General features: G+C 38.1%; 7 protein-coding genes across 9 annotated transcripts; 4 read left to right on the forward strand and 3 right to left on the reverse strand.

The window, feature by feature from the left end:
* The first annotated feature begins 564 nt into the window (after positions 1 to 564).
* Positions 565 to 4,942, forward strand: LOC119993443 (phenylacetaldehyde reductase). Its single transcript, XM_038840599.1, has 6 exons — positions 565 to 724; positions 1,443 to 1,612; positions 1,886 to 2,077; positions 3,303 to 3,465; positions 3,701 to 3,887; positions 4,499 to 4,942. The coding sequence occupies exons 1-6, from the start codon at positions 607 to 609 to the stop codon at positions 4,641 to 4,643; spliced, it is 975 nt and encodes a 324-aa protein (XP_038696527.1). The 5' UTR covers positions 565 to 606; the 3' UTR covers positions 4,644 to 4,942.
* A 328-nt stretch (positions 4,943 to 5,270) lies between these two features.
* LOC119993444 (40S ribosomal protein S2-3-like) lies at positions 5,271 to 7,436 on the forward strand. Its single transcript, XM_038840600.1, has 2 exons — positions 5,271 to 6,021; positions 7,022 to 7,436. The coding sequence occupies exons 1-2, from the start codon at positions 5,353 to 5,355 to the stop codon at positions 7,178 to 7,180; spliced, it is 828 nt and encodes a 275-aa protein (XP_038696528.1). The 5' UTR covers positions 5,271 to 5,352; the 3' UTR covers positions 7,181 to 7,436.
* A 394-nt stretch (positions 7,437 to 7,830) lies between these two features.
* Positions 7,831 to 8,396, forward strand: LOC119993445 (photosystem II 5 kDa protein, chloroplastic-like). The gene has a single exon (XM_038840601.1). The coding sequence runs from the start codon at positions 7,954 to 7,956 to the stop codon at positions 8,269 to 8,271; it is 318 nt and encodes a 105-aa protein (XP_038696529.1). The 5' UTR covers positions 7,831 to 7,953; the 3' UTR covers positions 8,272 to 8,396.
* A 1,001-nt stretch (positions 8,397 to 9,397) lies between these two features.
* LOC119993442 (calcium homeostasis endoplasmic reticulum protein-like) lies at positions 9,398 to 14,109 on the forward strand. Of its 2 annotated transcripts, XM_038840596.1 has the most exons (5): positions 9,398 to 9,610; positions 9,684 to 9,792; positions 11,046 to 12,095; positions 12,552 to 12,835; positions 13,065 to 14,109. In XM_038840596.1, exons 3-5 carry the CDS (start codon positions 11,062 to 11,064, stop codon positions 13,829 to 13,831), a joined length of 2,085 nt encoding a protein of 694 aa, XP_038696524.1. In that variant the 5' UTR covers positions 9,398 to 9,610; positions 9,684 to 9,792; positions 11,046 to 11,061; the 3' UTR covers positions 13,832 to 14,109. The 2 variants fall into 2 exon arrangements, with proteins under 2 accessions (XP_038696524.1, XP_038696525.1); XM_038840597.1 differs by having other exon boundaries at positions 9,398 to 9,792.
* A 244-nt stretch (positions 14,110 to 14,353) lies between these two features.
* On the reverse strand, positions 14,354 to 20,288 carry LOC119992473 (calcium-dependent protein kinase 7-like). Of its 2 annotated transcripts, XM_038839171.1 has the most exons (9): positions 19,854 to 20,288; positions 18,790 to 19,332; positions 18,248 to 18,371; positions 17,955 to 18,098; positions 17,470 to 17,622; positions 17,272 to 17,387; positions 16,943 to 17,110; positions 15,668 to 15,898; positions 14,680 to 14,826 (listed from the first exon to the last, which is right to left on the reverse strand). In XM_038839171.1, exons 2-9 carry the CDS (start codon positions 19,294 to 19,296, stop codon positions 14,680 to 14,682), a joined length of 1,590 nt encoding a protein of 529 aa, XP_038695099.1. In that variant the 5' UTR covers positions 19,297 to 19,332; positions 19,854 to 20,288. The 2 variants fall into 2 exon arrangements, with proteins under 2 accessions (XP_038695101.1, XP_038695099.1); XM_038839173.1 differs by lacking the exon at positions 19,854 to 20,288 and having other exon boundaries at positions 14,354 to 14,826; positions 18,790 to 19,296.
* Positions 20,289 to 21,184: 896 nt separating this feature from the next.
* Positions 21,185 to 23,672, reverse strand: LOC119993604. Its single transcript, XM_038840799.1, has 2 exons — positions 23,283 to 23,672; positions 21,185 to 21,807 (listed from the first exon to the last, which is right to left on the reverse strand). The coding sequence occupies exons 1-2, from the start codon at positions 23,611 to 23,613 to the stop codon at positions 21,563 to 21,565; spliced, it is 576 nt and encodes a 191-aa protein (XP_038696727.1). The 5' UTR covers positions 23,614 to 23,672; the 3' UTR covers positions 21,185 to 21,562.
* A 576-nt stretch (positions 23,673 to 24,248) lies between these two features.
* Positions 24,249 to 25,508, reverse strand: LOC119993462 (cyclin-dependent protein kinase inhibitor SMR13-like). Its single transcript, XM_038840614.1, has 2 exons — positions 25,185 to 25,508; positions 24,249 to 24,278 (listed from the first exon to the last, which is right to left on the reverse strand). Exons 1-2 carry the CDS (start codon positions 25,506 to 25,508, stop codon positions 24,249 to 24,251), a joined length of 354 nt encoding a protein of 117 aa, XP_038696542.1.
* Positions 25,509 to 27,342: the final 1,834 nt, after the last annotated feature.

Genomic DNA, 27,342 nt, shown 5'->3' on the forward strand with positions numbered 1-27,342 from the left:
TGAATCCCAAAGAGACTCTCTCTTGCCTATCTCTTAGATCCCTATACTTTCTCTCAAGTGTTTCCCTTGTGTAGTGCGCTCTCTCTCCCTAAGCGGCGCTCCAAGGTATTGCAAAAGCAAATACACTCAACAAACAAACCTAAAGTTGTATTTAAATGGTTGTCCCGATTGCAAATCTACGACATTTGTCCGGACAACTCTTTGACGTGTCCGGACAGATGGCTCTCTATCTCCAAAATAACAACTGCTGTCCGGAGTCCGGACAGATCCTCCTGATAGCAAGTCTGAGCCAATATTTCCACAAGCTGCTGTTATAGTATCGAATGACTTCATGTGGGTCTCACATATGGGGGCTCCTGGTCAGGCCCAACTGAATGGACAACCCCTTTCTCCAATCTCCATAACGTCATAGGTGACGCCCGGCAGGGCCCATTAGGTTCAAAGCTGCCATTGATGAAAGGAACTTCTATCCTCTCACATATAGGTGACGTCTTAGGTGACGCACTGCCAGGCAACCTATGACATAAAAAGTTTATATAAATGGAACGAAGGACAGATAATAATAAACAAAGCGAAATCTGACCAAACGACAAACGCACAAAAAAAATGAGTGGAGCCGGGAAGATCGTGTGCGTGACCGGTGCCTCCGGGTACATTGCTTCTTGGCTCGTCAAGCTCCTCCTTCAGCGCGGCTACACTGTCAAGGCCTCCGTTCGCGACCCTAGTCAGTTGATTTAATCCTTTTGTTTCTTTCTCTATTTCCGTGTTGTTTTGGTTTATTGTTAAATTGGTTTCGAAATTTGTTTACGATCCTGAATTTCCTGTTTTGATCTTAAATTCATGGATACGTCTACGACGTTTGTGGTTTTGTGGGTCTTGTTTCACTTTTGGAACGAATTAGCTGATGGGTATCTGGATTTGATGACACCAGATTGATAATTTTTTAAAAGCAATTTATGATTTTTACTTATTTTCCGACCCTCTTTCGATGTTATTGAATTGCTCTTGGGATTAAGAATTTCAGTGATTGATTTCTTGTAATGGGTTTGATGCGTGTTGATTTTAGTGAGCCAAAGTTGCAGGATTGTGATGGAATTATGCTACTATTTAATCAAATGAGCATCTCATTGTCATTACTAATGATAGCTATTGAATTATTGTAAATTTGAACTGTGATCAGAGTCGATTTTTCTTGGTGAATGTATGATTCTATTAAGCTTAAATTCACTGCATAAAAAAGATGGGCTTTTGTTTAAGCTAAAACTCCTTTTTCTGATTGAAGAGTTTAAGGAGACAGTTAATGATCTCATTATTTGTGCCTTCCTTTTTTCTTTTCTGTATGGACGGTTCTATAGACATTTGATCCTGTTGTGTTTTTGTACACATTAGGTTGCTATCAGTTGAATACTTTTCTTGGTATACTCAATTTTACAATCCCACAGATGATCCTAGAAAGACAGAACACTTGCGTGCACTTGATGGCGCTCAGGAGAGGCTTCATCTGTTCAAAGCAAACTTACTGGATGAAGGTTCCTTTGATTCCGTTGTTGATGGCTGTGAAGGTGTTTTTCATACCGCATCTCCTTTTTACCATGATGTCAAAGATCCACAGGTTAGTCCTGCATCATGTCCAATAAAATAGTTGGAGGACTGTCCTGTATTTATATGTTTATTTTGTTCACAAAATGATAGGCTTTGAAACTATATGGTATAGCAGTATCAATTCTTCCATTGTTGTTGTAGCTTATTTTTGTTGTTATATGGGTATTTGATGGGGATTAATCTGCTTATGAACTAGAGACGGTATTCTTTGTTGTTTTAGCCATCCCATGGTCTTGGCCTTTTCTTCTGTATTTTAAGTAAATATCGTTCCTTCTCCTTGCAGGCAGAGTTGCTTGATCCAGCTGTTAAGGGAACACTGAATGTTTTCACCTCGTGTGCGAAATTCCCCTCAATCAAACGAGTGGTTTTGACATCTTCTATGGCCGCAGTTGCATACAATGGAAAACCTCGAACACCTGAAGTTGTAGTTGATGAAACTTGGTTTTCTGATCCAGATGTTTGTAGGGAATCTAAGGTGTGCACCCCTATTCTTACTTTATTGTGGTTTACTGGATAGATCTGATAATTATCATTCTAGAAATGTCGCTACACCCATAAAATCAACACGCTCAAGGTTTGTAGGAATAAAAAAATATGTGATATAATACTTGTGGAAGATTATAAAGTGTAATACGTCATAAAATCATGGATCATTCGAGTAACGTTAAACCTTTTGATGAAATGATAGCTCTTCACAAGTGGAAGTGACTGTAAATTCAGACTTAGTCATGCTTGCGATTAAAGATTCAGGTTGATAAGCTTCTTGTGGACCACTCTTAGAGTCTAGACAAGTACTGTATCTAATATACGAAATGGGTCTCGTTATATGTTGCATGTGGCAAAGATACTGTTATTCAGCATAGGCATTACAGTTCTCTCTTCGATCTATCTCTCTCTATGCGATCACCTGTAATACTTAGGTTATCTGTTGTTTGAAAGAAGTGTGATTTGAAGCTAGTAAACAATCTAAGACATTATTGCGACATATTTCATTGTACTTATCAATCAAATGCAATTATTGAATTTAGCATTCTTTTGTTTCTTTAAAAGAACTTTTTAGCTAAACCTAAGGGCACTCTAAAATATGCATATGAATATGTAATGATATCTGGAATTTTCATGAAATTAAAGGTTTTGTAGGTAAGAGACATCGTTATCTTTTTATGAATGCCAGAGACCATCATTGTTATAATTAAAGATATTGTCTTTCTGTAATTTTTGATTAATTCCAAAAACCAATGTAGGATGATCTTCTATTTTCTTGAATGACCTTTTTTGTGATTCTAATCTTAAGGATCTATGTATTGGAACGTCTACATTACGCTAATTTACTGAACCAGATAACAAGAGCCTTTCTTATTAAAACTGATAAACTTGGGAATGATGATACCATGTGCTAACAGCCTAACATGCATATGTAATGATATTTGGAATTTTCATGAACTTAAAAGGTGTTATAGGCGAACATGTGGTGCAGTGATAGAGTTGAACTTGCAACAGTGCAACCTAGAGGTGACATGTTCAATTCTTGGAAACGACATCTCCACATATTATGTGGGGGTGAGGTTTGCTTACATCGCTACTGTCCCCGACCCCGCCAACTCCGGGTGCCTTGTGCACTGGAGTTGCTTACCTTTTTTATGGTACCGTGTGCTCATAGTGGCACCTTTTGATTACTATTTTGTGATGTTCTCTCTCAGCTCTGGTATGTGCTTTCCAAGACATTGGCTGAGAATGTTGCTTGGGAAGTTGCCAAGGAGAAGGGTATTGATATGGTTACAATAAACCCGGCAATGGTTATTGGCCCCCTCTTACAGCCAACGCTCAACACTAGTGCTGCTGCAATTTTGAGTTTGATAAAAGGTACTTATTTTGTGCTTGCAAGGTAGATTTTGTATTTAGATTGCTACAGGGAGAGAAGAATTGAGTAAACTTAAAAATAAAGAATAGATAGTTCAAGTAGTGATAGAGCGAGTTTTATACAATTTTACCTCTATGTTCATCATCGAAGGCATGGTGGTTTTGAAATTACAGTATGTGATCTCACGTATTTTTTGGAAAGCATGTGCCTGTTTTTTCACCTCTTCATTCAATCCAGGAGCACAAACGTTTCCCAATGCATCTTTTGGATGGGTGAATGTTAAGGACGTTGCTAATGCACATATTCAAGCATTTGAGATTCCATCAGCTAGTGGAAGATATTGCTTGGTTGAGAGACTTGCGCATTACTCAGAAGTTGTGAATATTTTACACAATCATTATCCTTCATTCCAACTTCCACAAAAGTAAGTCCTCTTTTTTCTTTACATTTAAGCGACAACATCCAGGTGAAATGCCATTTGCAATTTTGATTCTATGTATGTAATGTTTGAGTGTATGACAAGGATCCTTAAAGTAGGTTCTTGGCATTGCTTCAGCATCTGTTTCTCTGCTGATGTTTATGGCATAACTTGTTACTTTCATTTTTATGGTTTTCGACATATAGTCGTAAGTTCTAAAGTTTTTACAATTTACACACTCATTATTTTTTCTTTTTATTTTTTTGGTGGATGTTATACACATGTATATATGTTTTCAATATGTTAATGTTATTGTATGTATCTATGTATGGAGACATCTCTCATGCTAAGAAGAAAAGTCATCGTAGTACAAAAGTAGCCTGCCTACATTATGAGTATGAAATGAAGCTGAAATGTAATTAATAGTAGCCTGCTGACTGCTCCCATGATCATATTGTTTGTTGGAGGGGAAGTAATTTATGAAATTGCATTCTGTTAGAACTTGAGCAGCTTACTTTATTCCATCTCTGTCAAAGTCTTCATTTGTCTTGTATTCGTCTTGAGATATCAGTGAGAACTGAGAAGCTACCATAAAATCATTCTGAAAACCTTTGCAGGTGCGCTGATGACAAACCATACGTGCCAACCTATCAGGTGTCCAAGGAAAGAGCACAAAGCTTGGGTATCGAATTCATTCCGTTGGAGGTGAGCCTCAAGGAGACGGTTGAAAGCTTGAAGGAGAAGGAATTTGTCAGCTTTTGAGTCTCTCTAGCTCTTCAGCAGGCTTTCACAATGAAATAAAATTGCCATATGCTAGTGTCCTGTCCTTTAATGGTTTTGATCGATGACTTCTGGTTTATGGAATCTAGTATTAGTTATATGGTGATTGATGTACTTCTGTGTTTATAGCTATATGCACCTCATCTACAGTAAACTATTGCCTCCAGTTCTGCTTTGGCTGAGGGAGGAATGTAGATGAGCACCATGGTTTGTAATAAATTTTCATTTATGATGAAAGAATAATGGTTGAGATCTCTTAAATATAATCCGTATTTCATCCAGTATGTGAAGTTTTGGTGTTATAAGTGGTCATAATCATCGATAATCCACATGTTACATAGATTTGGGGTAAATGGGGTCTTAATTTGGGAGTTTGTGTCATTACTTTATGTAAAGGTTCGTGAACCCAGGAGGAGCGAGGCCTTAACTAATCCCAATGTGGGCTTCTCTAACCCTGAGAATTATGCAACGAGCCCTTTCAAGTTTGGTTGTTTGATCCAATGAAATATAGCCCGTTGGACCCAAGTCCATAAACGATAAGAGGCCCGGCCCGCACCTCCAAAACCCTAGTACTGCCCTTTTCGTTTCGCAAATACATATATACCCTATCCCGCAGTTCTCAAACCCTTTCAAGTCTGGGATTTCGCCACAAATCAGCAATCTCCGAACCCTAACCCTGATCCTACCAGCCATGGCTGAAAGACCTGGAGGAGAACGCGGTGGCTTTCGCAGAGGATTTGGTGGTGGAAGAGGCGATCGGGGTGGAAGAGGAGATCGTGGTGGAAGAGGCCGCCGCCGTGCGCGTCGTGAGGAGGAGGAGAAATGGGTCCCTGTGACTAAGCTGGGCCGTCTGGTCAGGGAAGGAAAGATCCGCAGCTTGGAGCAAATCTACCTCCACTCCCTGCCAATCAAGGAGCACCAGATAGTTGATACTCTGGTAGGTCCTTCTCTCAAGGACGAAGTCATGAAGATCATGCCCGTTCAGAAGCAGACTCGGGCAGGGCAGAGGACTCGATTCAAGGCTTTCGTTGTTGTTGGTGACGGCAACGGGCATGTGGGGCTCGGAGTTAAGTGCTCGAAGGAGGTGGCGACTGCTATCAGGGGCGCTATTATTCTGGCGAAGCTTTCGGTGATTCCTGTAAGGAGAGGGTACTGGGGGAACAAGATCGGGAAGCCTCACACTGTGCCCTGCAAGGTTACTGGGAAGTGTGGGTCGGTCACTGTCAGGATGGTTCCTGCCCCTCGTGGTGCCGGAATTGTCGCTGCTAGAGTGCCGAAGAAGGTGTTGCAATTCGCCGGGATAGATGATGTCTTCACCTCTTCAAGGGGTTCAACCAAGACTCTTGGAAACTTTGTCAAGGTCTGATTATATAAACTCCTCTTTTTTCATTTTTAATGTTAATGATTCTATAAGCTGACTTGAAACTGCAAACTTGTATATAGATGTGGTTTGTTAATTAGTTGGTGAGAAATTGTTCCTGCTTGTCGGTTACTGAGGCACATTCTTTGTTTACTTTGTTTGTTGTAGTTGTTTTTTGAAATGTTCTTATCAGCGTCTTTGTTCCAATGCAGAGAATCGGTTTATTTGCTTCTTAGGGTAAACCTAAGGAACTACAGTTGGTGCATCTCCTGAAATTCCAATAACATCCATAAAACATATTAATAATCTTTCTTGTTGAAAAATGGATTTAGTTTTCTTACCTCTGTGCACTTTTACAAGCGTGGACTGTACTGGGTGTAGGGTACTAGCTTGAAGTTTTCATTTGCAGCTGGATTTGAGTGCTTTTAGACTTTAGATTCTTTCTGGTATCTTTGTGGCTTGTTTTTTGGTTGCATGATTCCTAGAATTCCATCAGTTGTATGATATTTGTCCTTAAAATTGTGTGGTCTACCTCTGTTTTGCATCGCTCTAGTGGAAAAAAAAACTGATTCATAGGTGAGGCTTCACTTTCATCTTCCTCTCGGATTGTATTAAATAGAAACTTGGTGTACATTTATTTGTATTACCTCTAAGATTTAAACCAGCTAAGTTTCACAGACTTGTTTGTTTGACAAAGACAAGGTTACTAGCTTCTGTTAATGCAGGACAAGGTGACAAACTTTTGTTTATCCAATGTTCCATTCGGAAAACAGCTTTTGTTTATCGGAGATGCATGAAACTTGTTTATATCGATCGAGATAAAATGTTTTATAAGTTGTATATCATGTTAATATTATGGAATGATGATGATAATGATCCAATTATATTTTGACGGGTAATTTTACATTGCATTGTTATTGATCAATGATCAGATGATGGATTTAGTTGTCGCATCATGTATTATGTCTGTTCACACAATGCTATTGTATTATGAGTGCAGGCCACTTTCGAATGTCTTCTGAAAACATATGGTTTCTTGACACCTGATTTCTGGAGGGAAACCCGCTTCACCAAGTCTCCTTTCCAGGAATATACCGATCTCTTGGGAAAGCCGACGAAGCCCCTCATTCTCGATGAGGTTGAGAAAGTAGAACCATAAGAGAGATTGGAAGTTACCTTTTTTAATCAAGATGTCCTAGTTTTGCAAGAGTAGCCCGTATGAGTTGTCCTATATGTTAAAACAATTAAGTACTATTTTTTCCCCCTGTTCTCTGTTTTGGGAGTTTTTGACATTTGGTATTTTGTTTATCACTGGCCTGTTGTTATTTTCTGCCAAATCAAATGGGTTGCTATCACATGAATCTTGTTTTAACTTAAGTGTTCTGAATTAGTTGTTTCTCGCAACTGGATTTTACCAAGTTTTGTTTTCCTACATTTTTTTATTTTTTAAATCAGATGTTTGGGAGCTTCTAATGAATCACACTGCCATGGATGCTGTAAGCTTATATTCGCACGATAATTTGTTGGCCCTAGCTGAGCTGCCTCCTTATCTTTTGAAAAAGTATTGTACACTAAATGTGTACAATTTTGTCTTGTATGAAAAGAACTAGAAAGTAGAAACCATAGCCCATTAGCCTTCGATCCTGGGAAATGAATTTCTAGCCTTTGATCCTGGGAAATGAATTTCTAATCACCAATTCTTTGCCAGGATAATAAAGGACACGTGTAACTTGCCCATTTGAGAATAAACTTTTAAGGATAAGGAAACGGATCATGGGATTCATGGCCATAGCCTCAAGTCTCCAAATGAAGTCTTTGTATGCTTCTTCTATCCCCACTTCCTCAGAGCTAATAATAACAACAATTTATCCATTCCATCCAAAGGAGAGTTGAGTAACAGCAGCAGACCCAGATACCTGAGAGAGAGCAGAGATGGCTTCCATGACCATGACAACCTCATTCCTAGCCTCCCCTGTGACCAAGCCTCAGCCTTTGATAGGTGCTCCTAGAGGACTTATTGTGGCCAAGGCTTCAAGACCCACAGAGGGAAAAAGTGTGAGCTTGAACAACAAGGAAGAGAGCAGCAGTGGAAGCAGGAGAGAGTTGGTGTTTGCAGCAGCTGCTGCTGCTGCATGCTCCATTGCCAAGGTTGCCATGGCTGTTGAGCCCAAGCGAGGGACCTCTGAAGCTAAGAAGAAGTATGCACCTATCTGTGTTACAATGCCTACTGCTAAAATTTGTAACTATTGATGTGAATGTCTTATGACCAGTAATTATTGATTTGGTTTCTAAGTATGTGGAAGTGAAACCTTGTATGCAATCTCTTATCTTTCTATTGGAGAAACCTCATCTCAACTTTTCCCTTAATTTCTTTAGTTTTTGTTCCTTCTTCTGTTTTCCTGTTTCTTGTTCTCCTTGATCCTATTTCTTTTTCCTTCTGTTTCTATTAGTTGTGTTTGGCTCATTCCAACATCCAGGCACCTTGTTGACCAACTCAAGATCAATTGTCTCTCAGTATGATCACCAGGTGAAAGGACAATGATCTCTTCAATTGCATTTTTGTGGGTAAACCATTATGATCTGGGTATTGTCACTTATAATCTTAGATGTTTAGTTTCAAGGAAGAAAGTAATAATCCGGACTGACCGACTCATAATCTACAAATTAAGCTTATTCCAGGAATCCAAAAACGTAACTTTATCAAAAAAATAAAATTACCAAGAGAACAAAATCAGATCTAGAAAAGATAGAACCACTTGGGATAGCTAGCTTGTTATCTCTCTTAATTTTGGGCTTAGTGGAATCTCTAAAAAAGACACGGTGGTTGAGTTATTCATAGGTACAAGTGGATGTCGTTTTTAAGATCAAATACACGAGGCAAAGTTTCTACCATCCGAGCCTAAATTGGTCATCGTTGGAAATCAAAACCCAAACATATCAATGATAATGTCTACTTTGGATTATAGACACGCACATATTTATATTTCATGAGCTGTCATTATTAGTTCTTAATGTGACGTTGTATAAGAGGTATGAAGTCCATCCAATATGGATCGTTGTTGTATGTTTGATTTTATTTATATATCACTCGGTTTATTTATGGTGATTCCATGTGAGATAGGAGGAGATATACAGTCGAGCATAGTTGCCACGCTTTTGGATTGTTGGATTTGTTGTTGCTGAGTAGCCGAGACAGGGGAAAGTGGGCTTACTTGCGGGACATGACTACATCCCTAATGGGCCTTATATGGGCTTTGTAGTTCTTGCATGTTGCGTGAGTTAACATGCGGCCCATTAAAGATTGTATTGTTTTATCCTTCTCCACCGAAGTTTGGCCAAAATCCGACGAATATTGATGGTTTAGCATTCTAAAACGCACAGCACCAAAAGGGAAATCAACAACAATCAGAACCACCGTTCATTCAGGAAAAGCCTCGATTTCTATTGAGAAACCCTGACAAAAGGGATCCCAGATGAGCTGAAGAAAACCTCATTCACGTGTTCTTCCGTTGATGCAGTAGCAGCTGCAAGTTTCGAACCATATTTGCGACCTAGCTGTGGTCATTACGGAAGAGAGATAGTATTTCAGGTGAGCTTTTCTCGAAGCTGAAATTGGAGCTGTAAACTTCCCTGGATTAAGAATATTACTGGTGCTTTTACAGAGGAAAGATCCTGGAAACTTTGCTACCCGAAGAACTGACTCTGGCAAGGCTATAATCTGAAATTCTGCACTTTTCTTGGCTGCACAGTCGCAGACAGCAAGTAAAGAAGGTAATGTGAAAGGGAATTATTTTTAAGTGTTGGCGATATGATATTGTGTTTATGGAGGATTGGCTGTTGAATTGTGTGCTATGGTTTGGATCTTTACTTACCATGGTTGTAATCGGGGTTTAAAGTTACTTATATATAATAAAAAATCAGGCAATCTCTATGAGACTTGTAATCAGGTTATTTATTTATTTTGTACCAACAATGAACCTGAATCCTTGACCATTCACCTTAAATTGTCATCTTAGAGGCTAGTTGGTCGGCTGAATAGAGAGGAGTCGCTGAACTGAAGGGAAGTAGGAAACCGTAGGAGGCCCCTTCGGAGTTAGACGGTGACCTTAGTGGATTATATGAAACTTATTTGGATCACCTGAATCATATAAATGGACTTCATCACTTCAAAAGTTTATAATGTCTTTAAAATAACGAGTGGAGGTATGTATATATAGATATGTAATTATTTAAATGATGATGGATAGTACTACATCGTGAATTTATGGGTATTTTGGATGACTCTACTATAGGCTGAATTATTTTAATGAAGTTGGGTATGATTCAGGATTTGATACTGTTAAACATCCTTTAAGAGCAGTTGAAAGTATATTATGTGGGTTCGATACACTTTGATTTTGAGATTAAGTTTACAGACTTTATAGACTATTTATCCATTAAACAGGAGTTTAGTGGGAGTTTAGAGGCTTACGGAGTATAGGATAAGAGTCACCTATGTGTCAAGGCTGCATATCAGATCCACTGACTGTGTAGCACCCAAAATAGTGTTCCGTCAAACTAACATTATTTTTTTGAAATTTGTATTATAGCTAAAATATTTTTCGGGTTCATCTTAATGGAACTCAAAACTAGTTATGATATTATAAATGGGTTAGGTAAGATCATGGTGTTTGATTTTTTCTTTATACCATCTGTCTATTGTATATAAGGATTGCTACTTCAAACAGGACTACACCCTTTATTGTAAAATATCATTTGCCTGTTGAACATTTTGAATTGTATGGAATTAGAATACTCCAAATTCGGGAGTCCTAGTCCTGGATACAAATTTTGATAAATCGAAAGTGGTTAGGATTTTTTTTAATTATATATATATATATAATGGAATGGATCTAGGATTCTGATATTCCCATGGAAATTTTTGTGAGAATATATTTAGTTTCTGGCATGGCAACTGATAGCTTTGTTTTCTATTCCTTGTAGGTACTTTTTGAATAATTCAAATATTTTGTTTTACTGTACAGATAGATTTATTAGTTGATGGAACGCCAGGCCCATGATTTTTCTGCAGCTTCTGCTATGGTATATGCCCAGCAGCAGCGACAAGCAGCTAATATGCAACAGCAACAACAGTTTGGATTTCATCCACAGCAGCAGCTCCCTCCGATGGTGCGTGGCCCTCCTTTTATGTCTCCGCATCCTTCGCTCCAACAATACCCTTATCCCCATCCAATGTCGCAGCCTCCACAGCTCCACCAACATCCTCCTCCCCATCCACACCTACTTCATCTTCAGCAGCAACAACAGCCACCTTCAGCTTTTCCTCCCCATTTGCCCCCTCACCTTATTCCTTCGCCTTTCTCTGGTCAGTATGATTCCGCTCCTCCCCCAGCCCCTCCTCCATCTGATTCTGAGCTCCAGAAGCGTATTGACAAACTTGTTGAATATACTACAAAGAATGGCCCTGAATTTGAAGCCATGATCCGTGAAAAACAGCAAGATAATCCTGATTATGGTTTTCTTTTTGGGGGCGAGGGGCATGCCTACTACCGCTACAAGGTTTGGTTATCAACACATCCCCCAGGTGGCCTCTTCAATGCTCCTTTTCCACCTTCTTCTTTACCTATGATTCATCCCCCTCCAAATCCTATGATGAGTCCATCTCCTTTAAATGCATCTCCTATGAATGCTGCTGTTGGTGCTTCAGCTTCTATGATGGGTGCTCCTCAAATGCAGCGACCTCCTTTTCCACCATTCTACGACCATCAACAGCACCACCACACACATCCTCAGCCTTACGGGAGTCAATGTGGACCAGATTATGACCAGTCATCCCAACCATTTAAGGGGCTTTCGGGTCCTCTTCCTTCTGATGTTGCAGTAGAGCTCAATAATGTTCTTAACAATCTCAGTGGTACCAAGGAATCTATCAAAGGTGCCAAGATCTGGTTCATGCAGAGGTCTCCATTTGCACCTGCTCTGGCTGTGGCTCTTAGAGACATGATCTTTGCTTTGGATGATTCTGTGAGGCAACTTCACATAGTTTACCTGGTCAATGACATTCTTTTTGACAGGTTTGTTTTTTTTATAGCTGGACTATCTGTGGATTCTAACAATTATGATTTAAAGGTGTGTTGTAGATTCTATTCTAACAATGGGACCGATCCTCAAAATTCTCAAAATCAACCGTTTTCCATCAAAAACCGTTCAAATGCTTCATAAAACTAAAAACAAGGAAAATAAAGTAATAAATTCATAAGAAAGTAAGCTTGGATGGGGGACATACAACAGTGATGAAGATATGTGCCAGATTGATAAAGATGATTTTACTGCTGGTGAAATAAAAGCTCACTTCTGGTCTGGGATTGGCTGTACAAACCCATGTACTGCATGAATTTGATGCATTCTCCTTAACAATACATTTTCCTTCATTGAATTTAGTCTTTGGCCATTTAGTAACATGCTAAATGTTTCTTATTGCTAGCTTCTATCACTAAAGTTTTTCTACCCTTTGCATGAATAATTTGCAGTTTGCAAAGGAGGGTCAACCAACGTGACCTTGATAGTGAGGCTCTGGCATTTAAACCTGTTTTGGGTTCCATGCTTGCCAGGATTTACCATAACCCTCAAAATAAAGAGGAGAATCAGTCACGGTTGCAGAAAATCCTACAATTCTGGGGTTCCAAGGAGGTCTATGATGAAGACACTATTTATGCACTTGAGAGTGAGATGAGAGGTGGACCATCTGCTCATTCTTTTTCTGGGCCTTCTAAAGATATATCTACTGTGTCTGCAGAGTCGATGGCTACTGCAGGTAGCTTCTCTCATTTCCAGTTAGGCAGATATGTTCAAAAGGTTATCCAATTTTGTGGAACCAGTTGTGATTTCCATGTTCTCTTTTTTCTCTGGATAAGAGTTTGGGCAAACAAATATGGTTACTTAAACCTTTGAGCATTAACTTAATGATCTACATAATAATTTTGGATCTACTTTCTTGTTCTCTTTAGAAATGTTCTGGTTCTTATTTTCCCTCCTCTCTGTAGGAATGCTGCAGCAAACAGTAAAACAAACTGCCTCACGTTGGCTGCCTGATAATCGGGGTTTGGTTCCAAGTGTTCCAGATCAGGAGCTTCCTGACAGACAAATTCCCCCTGCCATGACATCCCTAGCGAATCCGCAAATATTTCCAAATGCAGTCCCTGCTGGTGCTTTTCCTGGCTCTCTGCCCATAAATTCATCTGTTCAACCAGTGAGTCAGCAACCTGGTCCCCATTCATTGCCAGCACAAGGCACTAATGCTGGTGAAAAATTACCCCCATTTCCATTGTTCCCACCTGGCCTTATCCCCGGAATGGTTAGGAAGATGCAGATTGGAAGTGGCGTGCCTTACTCACCAATGAGTCCTTTGGACATCCCAACTATGATACCTCCATCAGATGTATCTCCCTCAGAGATCCTGGAGAGAGTGTCAAAGTTCTTTAAAGAGATTGGAGAGGTTAACCCTTCGGAAGGACCAATGAAGTCTGATTCAAAAGATGAAGATGATGAGTACGAGAGAGAACCTCCTGTTCGCAAGGGAGGAGCTTGCATTCCTCCACCTCCCAACTTGGTTGTTGACCCAGAAACAGGGGCTTATCCTGATGGAAGTGTGGAGCGGAAACCAGGATCGAGTGGATCAGGAAGATTGGGACTCGGGGCAACAGCTAATCCAAATGAAGTTAGTCAATATGACGATGTTTACACTTCATACAGAAAAGAGAGGAGCACCACCTACCACTCATCCATGAGCGCAAGGGCGTCAGCAAGGTAAAACTCCTGCCATGTTTCGCTGATAGGATTGGTAAAGTGGAACGTGTAGATTGTTGAAGCACCTTCTTTCTGCTTTTTTTTTTTCCTTTTTTCCTTTTCCTTTGAAATTACCTTAAATACTATTCCGTCAGAAAAATACCAACTTGGATAAATAGTAGTTCTGAACTTCTCAGTTCATTGTACTGGTTAAAATTCTGATTCGAGGAAAGTTATTGCAACAATGATGAACTTCTCCCGACTGCTGCTTGGAAATTTCGGTTTGATTTATGTTTCATGGTTCATTTCCTATCAATCTTTGGATCGTTCTTTCATAGATGATGTGATGAGGAACTGAAGACTCGGCAATTTATATTCTTTGACATCATTAGGAAAAACCAACGGGTAGTAATCTGTAACCATAGACAGCGGCGTATTTGAAGAAATATACTACTTTGCTCATCTCTGCTGGCTTCTTACTTCCTGCAGGAAGATGTTTCTCAGCTTGGAGAGAAAACAGACATGTAAATTAAAACCAACGACGAAGGGCAACAAATCTTTTTCTCTGTCATTAACAGCACATTAAAGCAAATGAATAGCAATTAGACAGATTTTTCTCAAATGAAATATATACAACCACAAATTGCTGCTCACAACAATAATAACAAATTCCTCTACTTGCCGTCTCCTGGAACTACCTAATAACAAACAAAATCTAGAAATTGACATCTCAAGACACCAAGACCACCAGCCCAATTCTTTCTATCCCGAGTTCCCATTAGGAAAACAAAACAAAAAAAAAAAATCACAAATCCACAGAAGAAGTCTCCTTTTTTTTCCCCCCTGCCATTTCCATATCCTTTTCTTCTACAGTCAAGTGGCAACCTGTAATGATCCGTCCCTCATCAACTTCAGGCTGAGACTGTTGAATCTTTCACGTGAATATTGCCGAGATGCTTTCCTCCAGTCTGTACCAGCCTTCATCATTGAAGCGAACTCCTCGTAACTTATGCGTCCATCCTGCAAGATAAATTGAAAGGATGAACTGAGTTCCAACTTGGCAATCAAATGCAAAAGAATTAGTTGAGGGGAATTAACTAATAAGTAGTGGAAGAAAATCATGCTTGAAGAGGATTTCTTTGGAGAAAGATAAGATGTAAAGTTATTTTGGGAGAGAAATATAAGATATATGTATTAATAGGTTTGTTAGACGAACGACCATATTTCAAAGAAGTGAAGATGCACAATGCACATTACAGGAAATATTCTGACAAAGTAAATCCAGAGAACAGTACACCAATAGCACCAACATGAAAGGGGAATTTAACAAAGATGCTGTGGTCATGCATAAAGGTTCAGCCATTTGGGCATAGAATGGAAGGCCTGACAAGCAAGCCCAATAAATGCTATTTTGGGGGTTAGAAGATGAACAGGCAATTTATGATACTTTACATAGCAGTCTGAAAACTATGTGGGGGTAAGGTCTGCATACATCCTGTCTATGCAGACCACAGGCATCGCGGGAGTCTTGTGCACGGGGTTTGTTCACCACATATGTCGTGGTGTCATAGATTCAATTCCTGGACACAACCTCCCCACATATTTTTGAATGGATAAGGTTTGCGTACATGTTGCATGTCCCTAACCCACTATGGAAGCTTTGTGCACGGGAGTTGTTTACCTTTTTACCTTACAGAGCACTTCTCAAACCAATGTTCGTCAAAGCATTAATCCCAAACAATTTGGGTGGCCACATGAATTCACAACTAAAAGCCATGTACATGTATACATACATACGTACATACATATATAAATACATATAAGTTAGTGTTGGAGCTAAAACGTGAGGCTTGAGACTAACCTTGTCTGTATCAACATCCTGCATAATGGCATTGATAACTTCCTCACTGCAGGTATCAGTTTCATCATTCAAAGCATTTCGGAGTTCATCAATCTCTATGTAACCACTCTCATTTTGATCAAAAAATGAAAATGCTTTATGTAGATGCTCGTCGTTGCCCATCTTCTTTAGGTGAACTGAGACCGCAACAAACTCTCCATAATTCAAAGCTCCATCACCATCAACATCAGCCTGTAGAAAGCATTTCTCAGTTATTCACTTCACTGAAAGAGCAAAAATACAATTTTTACTCAACTGCATCAGATGGTATCTACCTCCTGGGCCTTCTAAAGTAGAGGAACAGGAAAACATCTTATGGCAGCTAAAAAAATCCAGGAAAATTGTAGTAATTACCCATTTCAGCTTAATTGTATCCCAATTCGATCTTCATCAATAAAGAAAGTGATGAATTGGGCTTATCTGGACTTTTTTTCCTTTGGTTTTTATTAAATTTCAAAAAAATATTTGTCTAATTTCTTAACTTCACCTACGCTTGTTGCCAGTCCCAAGCCCGGATAAAGGAGTAGGATTGCGGCATCCAGTGTAAAACTTTGCCAAACCTATGAACACGAGTCAAAATGGAAAATTTGATTTTCTCATAAGCTCATGTAACCGAACCAAAACTTTGAGAAAAAGACTCGTATGATGATGAATTGATGATCCAGTGTCTTCTGCTTGAGGTGTTGGTGGACCAAATTAACTTTCAAGTAAGTAAACCAATATTCACACAAAATTTTAGGCACTAATTTCCGAGAAAAAAGTTTTGAGAAAAACTATAAAGAACGGATAAATAAATGTTAAATTTGGCTCATAAGTGGCTCATACACTCTCTCTAAAAGGACCTATTAGAGAGAGGAGAGGGAACCACTTATAAGCCTATCAATTTTACTCAAACTTATCAGTACGAGGCTTTTACACGCTAAATATTCCCCCACGTCTAGCGCTGTGGGCTCAACAATTCCTAACAATGGGAGGCCCAACACCAAGGGTTACTCACACACGAAGGTCCACACTAGGGGCAACAACAAATGGGGAAGGTAGAAGGTGACTTTCATGGCTCTGATATCATGTTAAATTTGGCTCATAAGTGGCCCATACACTCTCTCTAAAAGGACCTATTAGAAAGAGGGGAGGGAACCACTTACAAGCCTATCAAATATTACTCAAACTTATCAATGTGGGACTTTACACTCTTAACAATAATGAAAAAGAAACTTTTAGTTGGCCAAGTCTTACAGCTTCCATAAGGATTTGAAGATCAGCATCAGGCATCTGCTGGCCAAGCTTTTGTAACCCAGTTCTAAGCTCCTCAAGATTAATCATGCCTCTGTTACGAGTGTCCATCATATTAAAGGCATCCTTCAAGCCAGACACTTCCTCCACTGATAAATGCTCAGCTATTACCTGGAAATTGAATTCCTCAAAATTAAGTCATCAAGAAATCCAACCATGCAAGACCCAGGACAATATTTGGCCAAAATCAGCCATTTCTATGATCCTATCCAACTATTCAACAATAATTGTGGAGAATGCAAAGCACAAACAGTAAGAAATGGAAACATTACCCTTAAAGCTCTTTTCTTTAGCTTGTTCATCACAGAAAATTGTTTGAGCCTTGCTCTCACAGTCTCACCCAGTGAGACATTTGGAGCCTTCTTAGCATTTTGTAGCCAAGGATGGTCTGCAAATAAGAGTCATGACTATTTTTAAAGGAGCAACGAATCTTTATATAAAAAAGAATGTCAGATCATAACAAATGTTACCAAGTACTTCCTGAGCTGATAGCCGCCGCTGTGGGTCAGGATCAAGCATTTTTTTCACCAGGTCCTTAGCATTATCAGATACTTTTGGCCATGGGTCCCTCTTGAAATCAATGACAGAACGAATGATTGCCTGCGCTACACCCTGCTCAGTTTCTGCATGAAGAACATAGTATGAATACGTTTATGTTATGACCATAAATTCAAAATTGCTAAAGTGGGGGGAAACTAAATGAGAAAACTCATTTAATCATAGAATAGGAGAACAAGTCACAACTTGTTTGCATGTTCATGCGTGAAAAATCCAAATAAAAAACTTAAGGAAAGTACCACCGTTCTTCCACAATGCACTCATTTTCTGGACTTTCTTATCTGATGAGTATACATTACAAACTATACACCACATGTGCAACATACTTTCAATGCTAGACATCATAGAAGTTGAACAACCTAAGTTAAAAATTCAGCCTTCAAACAGGATAACCAACCTGCCCAGAATGGTGGAACACCACAAAGTAAAATGTACAAGATAACTCCGGCACTCCAGACATCAACCTCAGGGCCATAATTACGTTTGAGAACCTCTGGTGCCATGTAATAGGGACTTCCCACAATTTCATTGAATCTCTCGCCTGTATGTAGTGCATTTAGGCATGTGGTAAGAAATATGGGCAAACAGACTAATGCCTCAAAAATCTGAGAAATCTTTAGAAGAGGGGAAAAGAAGAAATGCAACGGGGTGAGATGAGGAAAGTCTTAATACAAATACACAATGCAATACCTGGTGTAAATAATACAGACAACCCAAAATCAATTGCCTTTAAAGGGGCTGTTTCCTTCTTATTTCCAAAAAGGAAATTTTCTGGCTTTAGATCACGATGAATGACTCCATGCTTATGACACATCTGCAGTCAAGAAAGTAAAGAGAAACGAACCAGCTTAATTCAAAAGAACAAGATTATTGGAGTGCTTGGTCAAACAAGTTTCAATCGTTGGTCCACGAACACCTTATGGAAGGATATTTAACAAACCCTCAAAAGTTCACAGACCAACGATTAAATTGTCTTATTGAAAATGCGAGCATTACATAAACCAAAAGGAAACCATAATTTTCTTAAACTAGCCAACAGTGTGAAATGAACGTCAAATTTATAACAGTATATCATATCAAACTTTCCAAAAAAATAAAAATACCAACAGCACACAACACATAATGCAAGATGTCACAGATCAATATCTAATCAAATCCCAAGCGAGAATTAAACTTCTACGCACTGCAAAGTTGTTATCAAACGGACGACATATCAATGATCACAAGCATACCTGAACCACTTCAACAATAGTCTTCATAACTGCAGCAGCGGCACGTTCTGTGTAATGGCCCCTAGTAACAATCCGGTCAAACAGTTCTCCACCCTCACACAACTCCATCACAATGTGCACAGCAGTATCATCTTCATAAGTATCCTTTAGTGTTACAATATTTGATTGCTTCGGCAAATGCTTCATAATTTCTACCTCCCTCCTGACATCTTCAATATCCACTGCAGTCCTGAGCTTCTTCTTAGAAATTGACTTACAAGCATACTTTTCACCCGTGTTTACATCAGTGCACAAATACGTTATCCCAAATTCACCACGACCAAGCTCATGGCCTAGATCATATTGGGCTGAGATGTCACGGCCAGTAAGGTCTTTCAAGACCCCTAGCTTGTGTACACCCCCAGATCCATTAGTAGCAGCAAAATTACCATCAAAAAATGGATTGTCCTTGTTTTTCCCTTTCTGCCTCTCAGAGGAAGAGCTAGGTTTTGCACAGCAAATTCCCATGAATCAGAGGCCTAGAGGCTTCAAATCCTCAATGCACTGTAATTTCAAGAAGGAAATAGTGAACTAGTTAGATAGACAAATCAGCATCGAAAACTCATGTACGAAAACCTACAGGAAAAAGACAGGATCAAAATGACCCAAGTTACAATATCAGCTCATAGCTTCATCTAGCTTCTAATCTAAACTGCAATTTGACCAGAAACGAAAATTCCCAACAAATCTGGCAAACTGTGAAATTGGCATGCAATTTGGAGAAACGAACCACAAAATATTGGAATATTTAATGAACTGGAAGACAAAAGAAACCAAAAATAAGAAATGCCTTTGAATCAACCCAAAAAGTATATTCCTGCAGTAAACTTCAATAAATCCTAGAATATGCTAAAATCTGAGAGAGAATAAAGTTTTTCCCTCGACGTCATAGGATGAGAAATTTCAACCAGGAAAAGAAAACAAGAAACCAGAAAACCGATAAGGATTTGAGCTAAATCAAGGAAATGTTCTTTATAAACTTAAAGAATTAAACTTTATGCAAAAAAAAAAGAAAAGAAACCCACCTTGAATCCTTGAAATATTTCTCAAAACAATAGCCTGAGAGAATTGGGAAGCACCCAGCGGAAGAGCTTGAATCAATGCGAGAAATCAAAAGTCCTGTACTTTGTTTTGCGAAGGACAGACTGAAAAAACAAACAAGAATAGGATTCCAAGGCGTGTGAAAATGCGAGAGAGTCACAGCTCTTTGTTGCAGAATAATTCATCCATGGCAAACTCAACCAACCCAGATTGAATACTTGAATATCTATTTTACATATTGGGATTTAAGGAAATTAGAAAGGGCAAATCTTCAATTTTTGATAAGACATAAAAAATACACACATTTGCAAAAACATTTTCTTTTGATGATAGAAAAAAAAAATTTGTTCTTAATGAGAGCTAATTGAATCCCTAGAAAATGTGGTGATGGTTTATTAATGGGATTCACTCCTTAGATTAAATCCAAAGCCAAGCATTTTTACTTTGCTATTGTTTCTTTGTGGGGTCAAACCCATGGGTGGGTGATCTGTGATGAATATGATGGCTGGGGTCATGGCCTGGTCAAATTCTCCAACCTTTGTGTTGGACTCTTATGTTTGGATTCCAATATTTACTTGTATTATTAAAAAAATACAATTTTGTAGCTTTTGTGTTTTTTTTTTCTAACCTATCATTATTGATTGTGTAAATTACACTACAAGAGTCAAAATCATCATTGTTTCATTTCCCATATATGATTAAAAAGGTTAAAAGGAAAACAAAAACCCATCTTCCAATCCATATCCAATCCTAAATCTGTCTTTAGCTTGAAAGAGGAAAAATAAAAAATAAAAAATTATGTTTGATTGGTTCCAAATATTATAAACATACATCCTTAAAATAAGAAAAAAGCATTAGGACTGTATTCTTTATTATTTTAAAAAAGATGATGAGTTCTCATATGAAAATCATTTATTCATTTAAAATCCATTGGTTTTTCAATTTTTTTAATATATTTTTTTAAGAATCAGATAACAAACCCATTAACAATTGGGTGCCTACCATTTGATTGGGTTCTGACCATTCAAAGGAAGGAGTAAAACACCCTTTGTTGATCATTCAAAGGAAGGAGCATATATAATTGATTAATTGGGACTGTTTATCTTTAGAAGACTTGATTTGTTGTTTGCCCGTTTCAATTGACTCAACTCAACTCTCAAGCATAAGACAGAACCATTGAACCAGTCTTCTGAACAAACAAAGCTTCTAATTTCAAAGTATATATCAGGACAAACACATAAATCCACCTGAAGTTGTAATAAATCCAAGTTCTCTCAATACAGTCAAACATTTGCATTGACACAGATGGAATTGCTTGAGTTGAACACAATCTTCCTTATTTCAACATGGGTATTGTTAACTAGTTTAGTAACAGACTCTAAAATAAATACAATTATACAAACACTTGTCAACCAAAACTTGTCAAAATAGTGTTGACTAATTATAAAACTATTACATGCACTACAAGCCATTGAATTCAGGTCCAAAATTAATTTCCATGAATATGAAAAAGAAAATGCAATTTCAGCTCTGACCAAGACTGGTAACATCTTCTTTCTGAAAACAAAACTCACTTGGCTTATATATTGACATGATTAAAGCAGAGTTATTGTCATTTGCTTGCTTCCATATAGGCCATAACAAGTGAACCAAAACCTGCCTTTTCAAGTTCTTTCCACGAGTAATCGCTACTTCAACTTCTGGGATTGGTTTTCATAACTCTCAAACTGCTGCTTGGAGATGGAGATGCCGTTTCCTCGACACTGTCTGGAGAATATTCTTGTCCATCTATGGATGGTTGTATTACTGTATAAAATAGGACATTATAGAAGATTGTGAAAAGAATGAGAGCACCAGCTATGTAGGCTTGAAAGGATCCTGATAATAATGTCATTTCTTGTGTTGTTCCTTCTTCTCTTGTGAGTTTCACATCCGAAGCTGAAATCAATTGGAAAAAAGCACGTGTTATCCTTTGGAAAACATACTTAATATGTCACTCAAAATGACTGTGTAACTGACAAAATAGATATCACCGTAACAGATACTAAATCCAGCTTCAACACTAGAACTCTTCCAAAGGAACCCATGAACATTATAGACCTATGACGACATTGTCGTGGCATCATTAAACTTTGAAGATTTCATTTCCTATAAAATACCTTTTTTTATATGGAAATAAAGGAATGTCCAGATAAACAAGAAACAAAGAACTGAGGTTTATTTTCCTTCCTTTATAGACATGATTATAAAGATGTATATTAAAACCTGAAATAAAAATGACATAAGGTTGGTCATGGATATAACTTATAAGTAGTAAAGACTCAAGAGACTGCATACAGTTTCTGAGTGCCAAATACAATTTCTTGGCATTTGATGTGCAACTGTACAAGTCTATCTCATGGTTGGGAAGAATTGGGAAGAATGCTATATACAATCTCCATTCTTTGACACCAGTGGATTGATGGCAAGGCCAAAGGATTGATGTCATATGACTTGACATATATAGATGGTCATCAAAAAATAAAGCAGTGATCACTATTGAAGCTCTCATATGGCAGTTGGAGAAAAGTTGAAATGGAACAGAAAATTCAAACTCACGGGCCAAAGAATTCAATTATGATTGCATTATCATTTAACAGCATGGGAACTTGTATTCTATGGAGATAATGTGCCACAGAATTTTGCAAGTCTATTTGACAACACCTGAGCTATATGGTAGAACTAGTTACCCCCAAGTGTAACAGAACAAGAGAATCATCTTTATGCTGCATGACAGGTACGATAATACGTAATTAACCATGCTCTATTAGTGCTAAACACTAAACAATTACAGTCCTATCAGTTCATACCAATCGACATCTTCTTGCATAACCATGAAAAAATTGAATCTAAACATGGTTGTCTGGCTGGTTACCTTACAATTAAGTTGTCTGATGTTTTACAACATACATAGAAGTATAGGATCATTCTATATCATGACCAAGACAGTTACAATATAGTTGACTCGGCTCCTTTCTCTCAATTCTTATGCTGGTGTTAAGACAGCAATAGTTTGGGGAAAAATAATTGGGGAATTTTTTTGATATTTTGCAAGCTTAAATCATACCAATAGGCTATCAACCTGGGCAAATTAAACTCCAGACCCTAGAAGTACTCGAATCATTCTTCCTTGGCCATTATAGTAATCTGTCATGTAACACCCACATAATGCCCAAAGAACTTCCACAACCAGAAAAAAAAAATGCTGGGAATTAGAAATGGGCTTTAAACAACATAATTCATCACATAATTCAACATATATATCACTGAATGAATCTATGAAACATAACAGAAATGAACATTAAAAGTTGCAAGATATGTACGCATGTGCCGTCTATATAAATCTTAGTTCTTGAGAGAGAGAGTATCAGTACCCCTTATCTTTGGAGGGGAGACTTGTTTCTTGGAGAGTATTTGGAGCTGCTGGTCGAGCTCTTGAAGGGCTTCTCTGGCCTTAACTGGGTCTACCTCAAACTGTTGTTCTGAATCCCTCTCATTGACTGCATAAACAGCACAAGAATGTGCCATTTTTCTTCTTCTTCTCATGTGAATCGCATCGCTACTATGTGCAATCAAATGACTAAAGACGCTGGCTTTACCATCGAAAGCCAGAGGGCGGTGGACAAGGAGAGACGGCGGGTTGTTATGAAGTGAGACAGAGTAGTGGAAAGATAGCATTTGAAGGTTTTGGGCTCTGGAAACCATAGCCACTCACAAAAGACCAGTCTTTTTAACGATAAATTCCGGCAGGAACGATCCTTGCAGAAACTGCGTTTGGAAACAGGCAGTGATTTATTCCAGTACTAGAAGAGGTTTGCCTATTTTTCCTATGAGAAACAAACACGGCCTGTTAATGGTCGTCTGTCATATCTCGACACGTGTATGAGTTTTGGGCCAGGAGAGGGAGTCTAGTCTTCGCTCTTTACGATCAAATTTGGGCTTATTGTATATGGGCCCATCTATAGCTATCCAAATGCAAGGTCAAGTTCATGGTGCTGGGCCAAGCCGGCCCAAAATAAACCGCCTGTGACTTGTGAGCAGTATTTAACTGTGTTGTTGGGCTAGTACAAGATTCTATATGCGCCAACAACTAGCAACAGAGAATTGAAGAAGTTCTACTTTGGCTTCGGGTAAAAAAAGGTTAATTTTGGACATGACTTTGAGATATATATTTACCAACTACTACATAAATAATGCCGACTGTTTTTACGGACAGAAAATATGGACTCTAACATCAACCGTTCGATCTCATCTACGGTTGAGATAAGATTCAAAAAAATCCCACTTCATAAGATTGATTGACTGAGAAGGCGGAAGATTATTTCAGGATTTCGTTTTTTTTATTTCAAGCCTCCTTCTACTTCTATCTCCTACAAAAAGAAGGAGATAAAGATTAAGCAGATCAAGCAGAAAGTTTCAACATGCAGTAAATGTGCATGCATGGTTATATGACTTACGAGTAGGGGTGGTAAAAAATCAATTTCGGGTCTATTTCAGGTCGGACAATAGCATATGTTTAGGAAATATGTATAAGTCCGGATCCTAATCCGGATTAGATTTCGGACGTATTTAATTGATCAAACTTAGATTAATTTAAATCCGAACGAGTAAATTGGACAATAACCTAATCCATGTTACGATCTGAGTTATAATTATGAGGAAGAAGGAATAAGAAAATTAGAGTTAAAAGTTATTGATAACAAACTCACGAGATTCTCTGAACTGTGTGTGTCACAAATGATGACAACCCGCACGAGTTTTAACCCAATTCGATCCATGCAATGGAAAATCACAGCATTTCCCCTTCTTTTTTTTTAAATATCGTTCAGAAATATGCTTCACATTATAATTAAACTTTAGACATATATATCTAATTCAATTTATAGTCAACCAAATCATCTATCGTTAAAGACGTACACGGACTATGTGATTAAAAATTAAAGCACTTATTACACCAAAATGAGAAAAGTCAACAATACATTAAACCTAACAACATTAAAAGAAGATTAAAGTAGGCCTTTAATTAATGCCTAAATTTAGTTGGAGAAAGCAGCCCCATGATCTCTAAATTCAGTGATGATTAGTATACCCTACATAATTTCAAAAACTTCCAACTAAAACAAAACTGAAGAAGAAGAAGAAGAAGGAAAAGAAAAAGAAAAAGAAAAGGTAAGGGCTTCCTAAAATCACTCCTTCAACACAGCTTAAAATCTATCACACACTATATTTCAATCATCACATTAAGCAAAAAGAACACAAAAAACTGACTTTCAAACTGAAACATTTCCTAGAGCAACGAAGAAGAATAACTCTATATCTGGTGGAGCAAAGAAAGCAATCGGAGTCCTCTGCAAGGATGAGCAATTGGTCATCACTCTCTGCTTCTTTGGGGCCGGCGGACACGTGTCGATTTCCGGTATCCTAAACCTATCTGCTTTTGGTGTAGAACAAACATCATCAATAGCAGCACCATCAGAATCTAAGCCATCATCAACATTTGAAATTCTTTCCTGCTGAATATTGTTTCTCAGTTGCAGGAACTGCTTCTTTCTTCTTGGTTTTCTACAGGCTTTTGGTCTTCTTCTCCCAGATGGAGCCATCTTCGAGAGGACAAACCAAATGAACAACTTCAAAGCAGCTAATTTGAATGAGAGAGTAATATGAACAAAACCCCTTTTGGGTTCACAACTTATGTTGCCTCCAGAATCAAAAACCCAGTAGTAGATATGGAGATTTAGGATTACTGATTGATGAATACACAAAACCCAGATTGAATTTTCTATGGAAAAAACCAAACCCAACAGAAAAATATTTGAAACCCGGATGGGGGTTTCTCAATAGAAACTCAAAGTCATCATCTTTGACAGATATCAGAAGTCGCTTTTGCTACACTACAAACTAACTAGATAGTATTGAAACTAGCAGAGACCAAGACCACTTTAAAGGTGCTCAAATTGACTGAAAAAGTAGTTGAAACTTGAAATTGAAACATACACTTTTGAGATCAAACTTTGTTGATTGTTGAAATAGAGAGCTTGTAACTGTCGAATACTCAAAACCCAGATGGAGTTTTATCAACAGGGAACCAATCCCAACCAAATACAAGCCTTAACCATTGAATGCATATCCCAAGATAGAATTTTTTAAGTAAAGATCGAGACCAGAGTGACCATCTTTAATACGGAGAGGACATACGAGAATAAGAACAGCTTACCTTGTATTTCAAGGAATGGCAAAAAAGAATCAACAGAAGTAATCTAGGAGAGGAAAAAAAAGGCCTAATCAAAAGCCCTAGCAGGAGGAGACAAGGAATAGCTCGAGAGAGAGATTTCCCTATGTATGTTAAGTTCAGGTACATCGTTATATGGGATTTGCGATTTGGGATTGATAAATTCTGGTCCGCTCTGCCCGCTGCCCGAAGCTATAGCTTGAGATGAAAAGGAGGGGGAGGCCTCTTTCAAATTTTGTTCATTCTTGGAATTATATTAAATGAATCAAACGAGCTACAGAGGCAGGAAACATTATATTACATATGAAAAAAAAGTTATTCTTAATGGTAAATATGTTTTCAGATTTGTTGATTTGAATGCCCAATTTCACTCCAAATATATATGTGATGAACGAGATATTTTTATGAAATGAAGTTTTAAATTGTGTCATGCAGTTGACTAAAACAGGAGCAAAATTAGAGAGGAAGAGGACAAAAAGGGTTGGGAAAGTGCACTGTTTTGTCTGTAAATAGGCCCAATAATCTTAGCTTCACTTCACCTGGTCAGACAATTTTAAATTTCATTTAGATTATTCTCTTCAGGGGATCCTAGAAAATGATCACTATTCACACATGTGGTGTGGCTCACTTATCAACAGGATTTGAAATTCCATGCAATATTGAATAAAGCAAGGGCCAATGGTTCTTTTTTCTAATCACTTCTACTAAACTACCATTGGATACCTGTGAGGACTAATCACCAGTTTGATTGACAAGCTTTATTAATTAACAGCAGTGCATCTTCAAAAGTCAACAATAATTTAGGGTTCATAATCATGTAACAATCAACAACAGCAGTAAAAGCAAAATATAGACCTATCAAATTGAACACAACTTCTACAGAATATATAATTTGGTTTTCTAACAGAGCCAGTGTTAAAAAACCCAATCCAACTGCTGTTGTTTCATTATAGATGCAGAGAGATCTATGTGCTTACAAGTTGTTGAAGTTATAGACCAGATAAACAAGCATCAATGAACTAGCAGAGAAGTTGCCTTTCAGAGAGCTATAATAACAGAGGTCATCCCCACAAGGTTTCATCAATTCTATATATATATATATATATATATATATCATAAATGCTGTTTCCTCAGGACCAGCAAATGAATGCAGTGCACACAATCAAATGAGAGTAATGAAAGTTACAACATAAATGTATTGTTAT

Source organism: Tripterygium wilfordii, chromosome 23 (assembly GCF_013401445.1).
Source record: "Tripterygium wilfordii isolate XIE 37 chromosome 23, ASM1340144v1, whole genome shotgun sequence".
In the NCBI taxonomy this organism is placed as follows: domain Eukaryota; kingdom Viridiplantae; phylum Streptophyta; class Magnoliopsida; order Celastrales; family Celastraceae; genus Tripterygium; species Tripterygium wilfordii.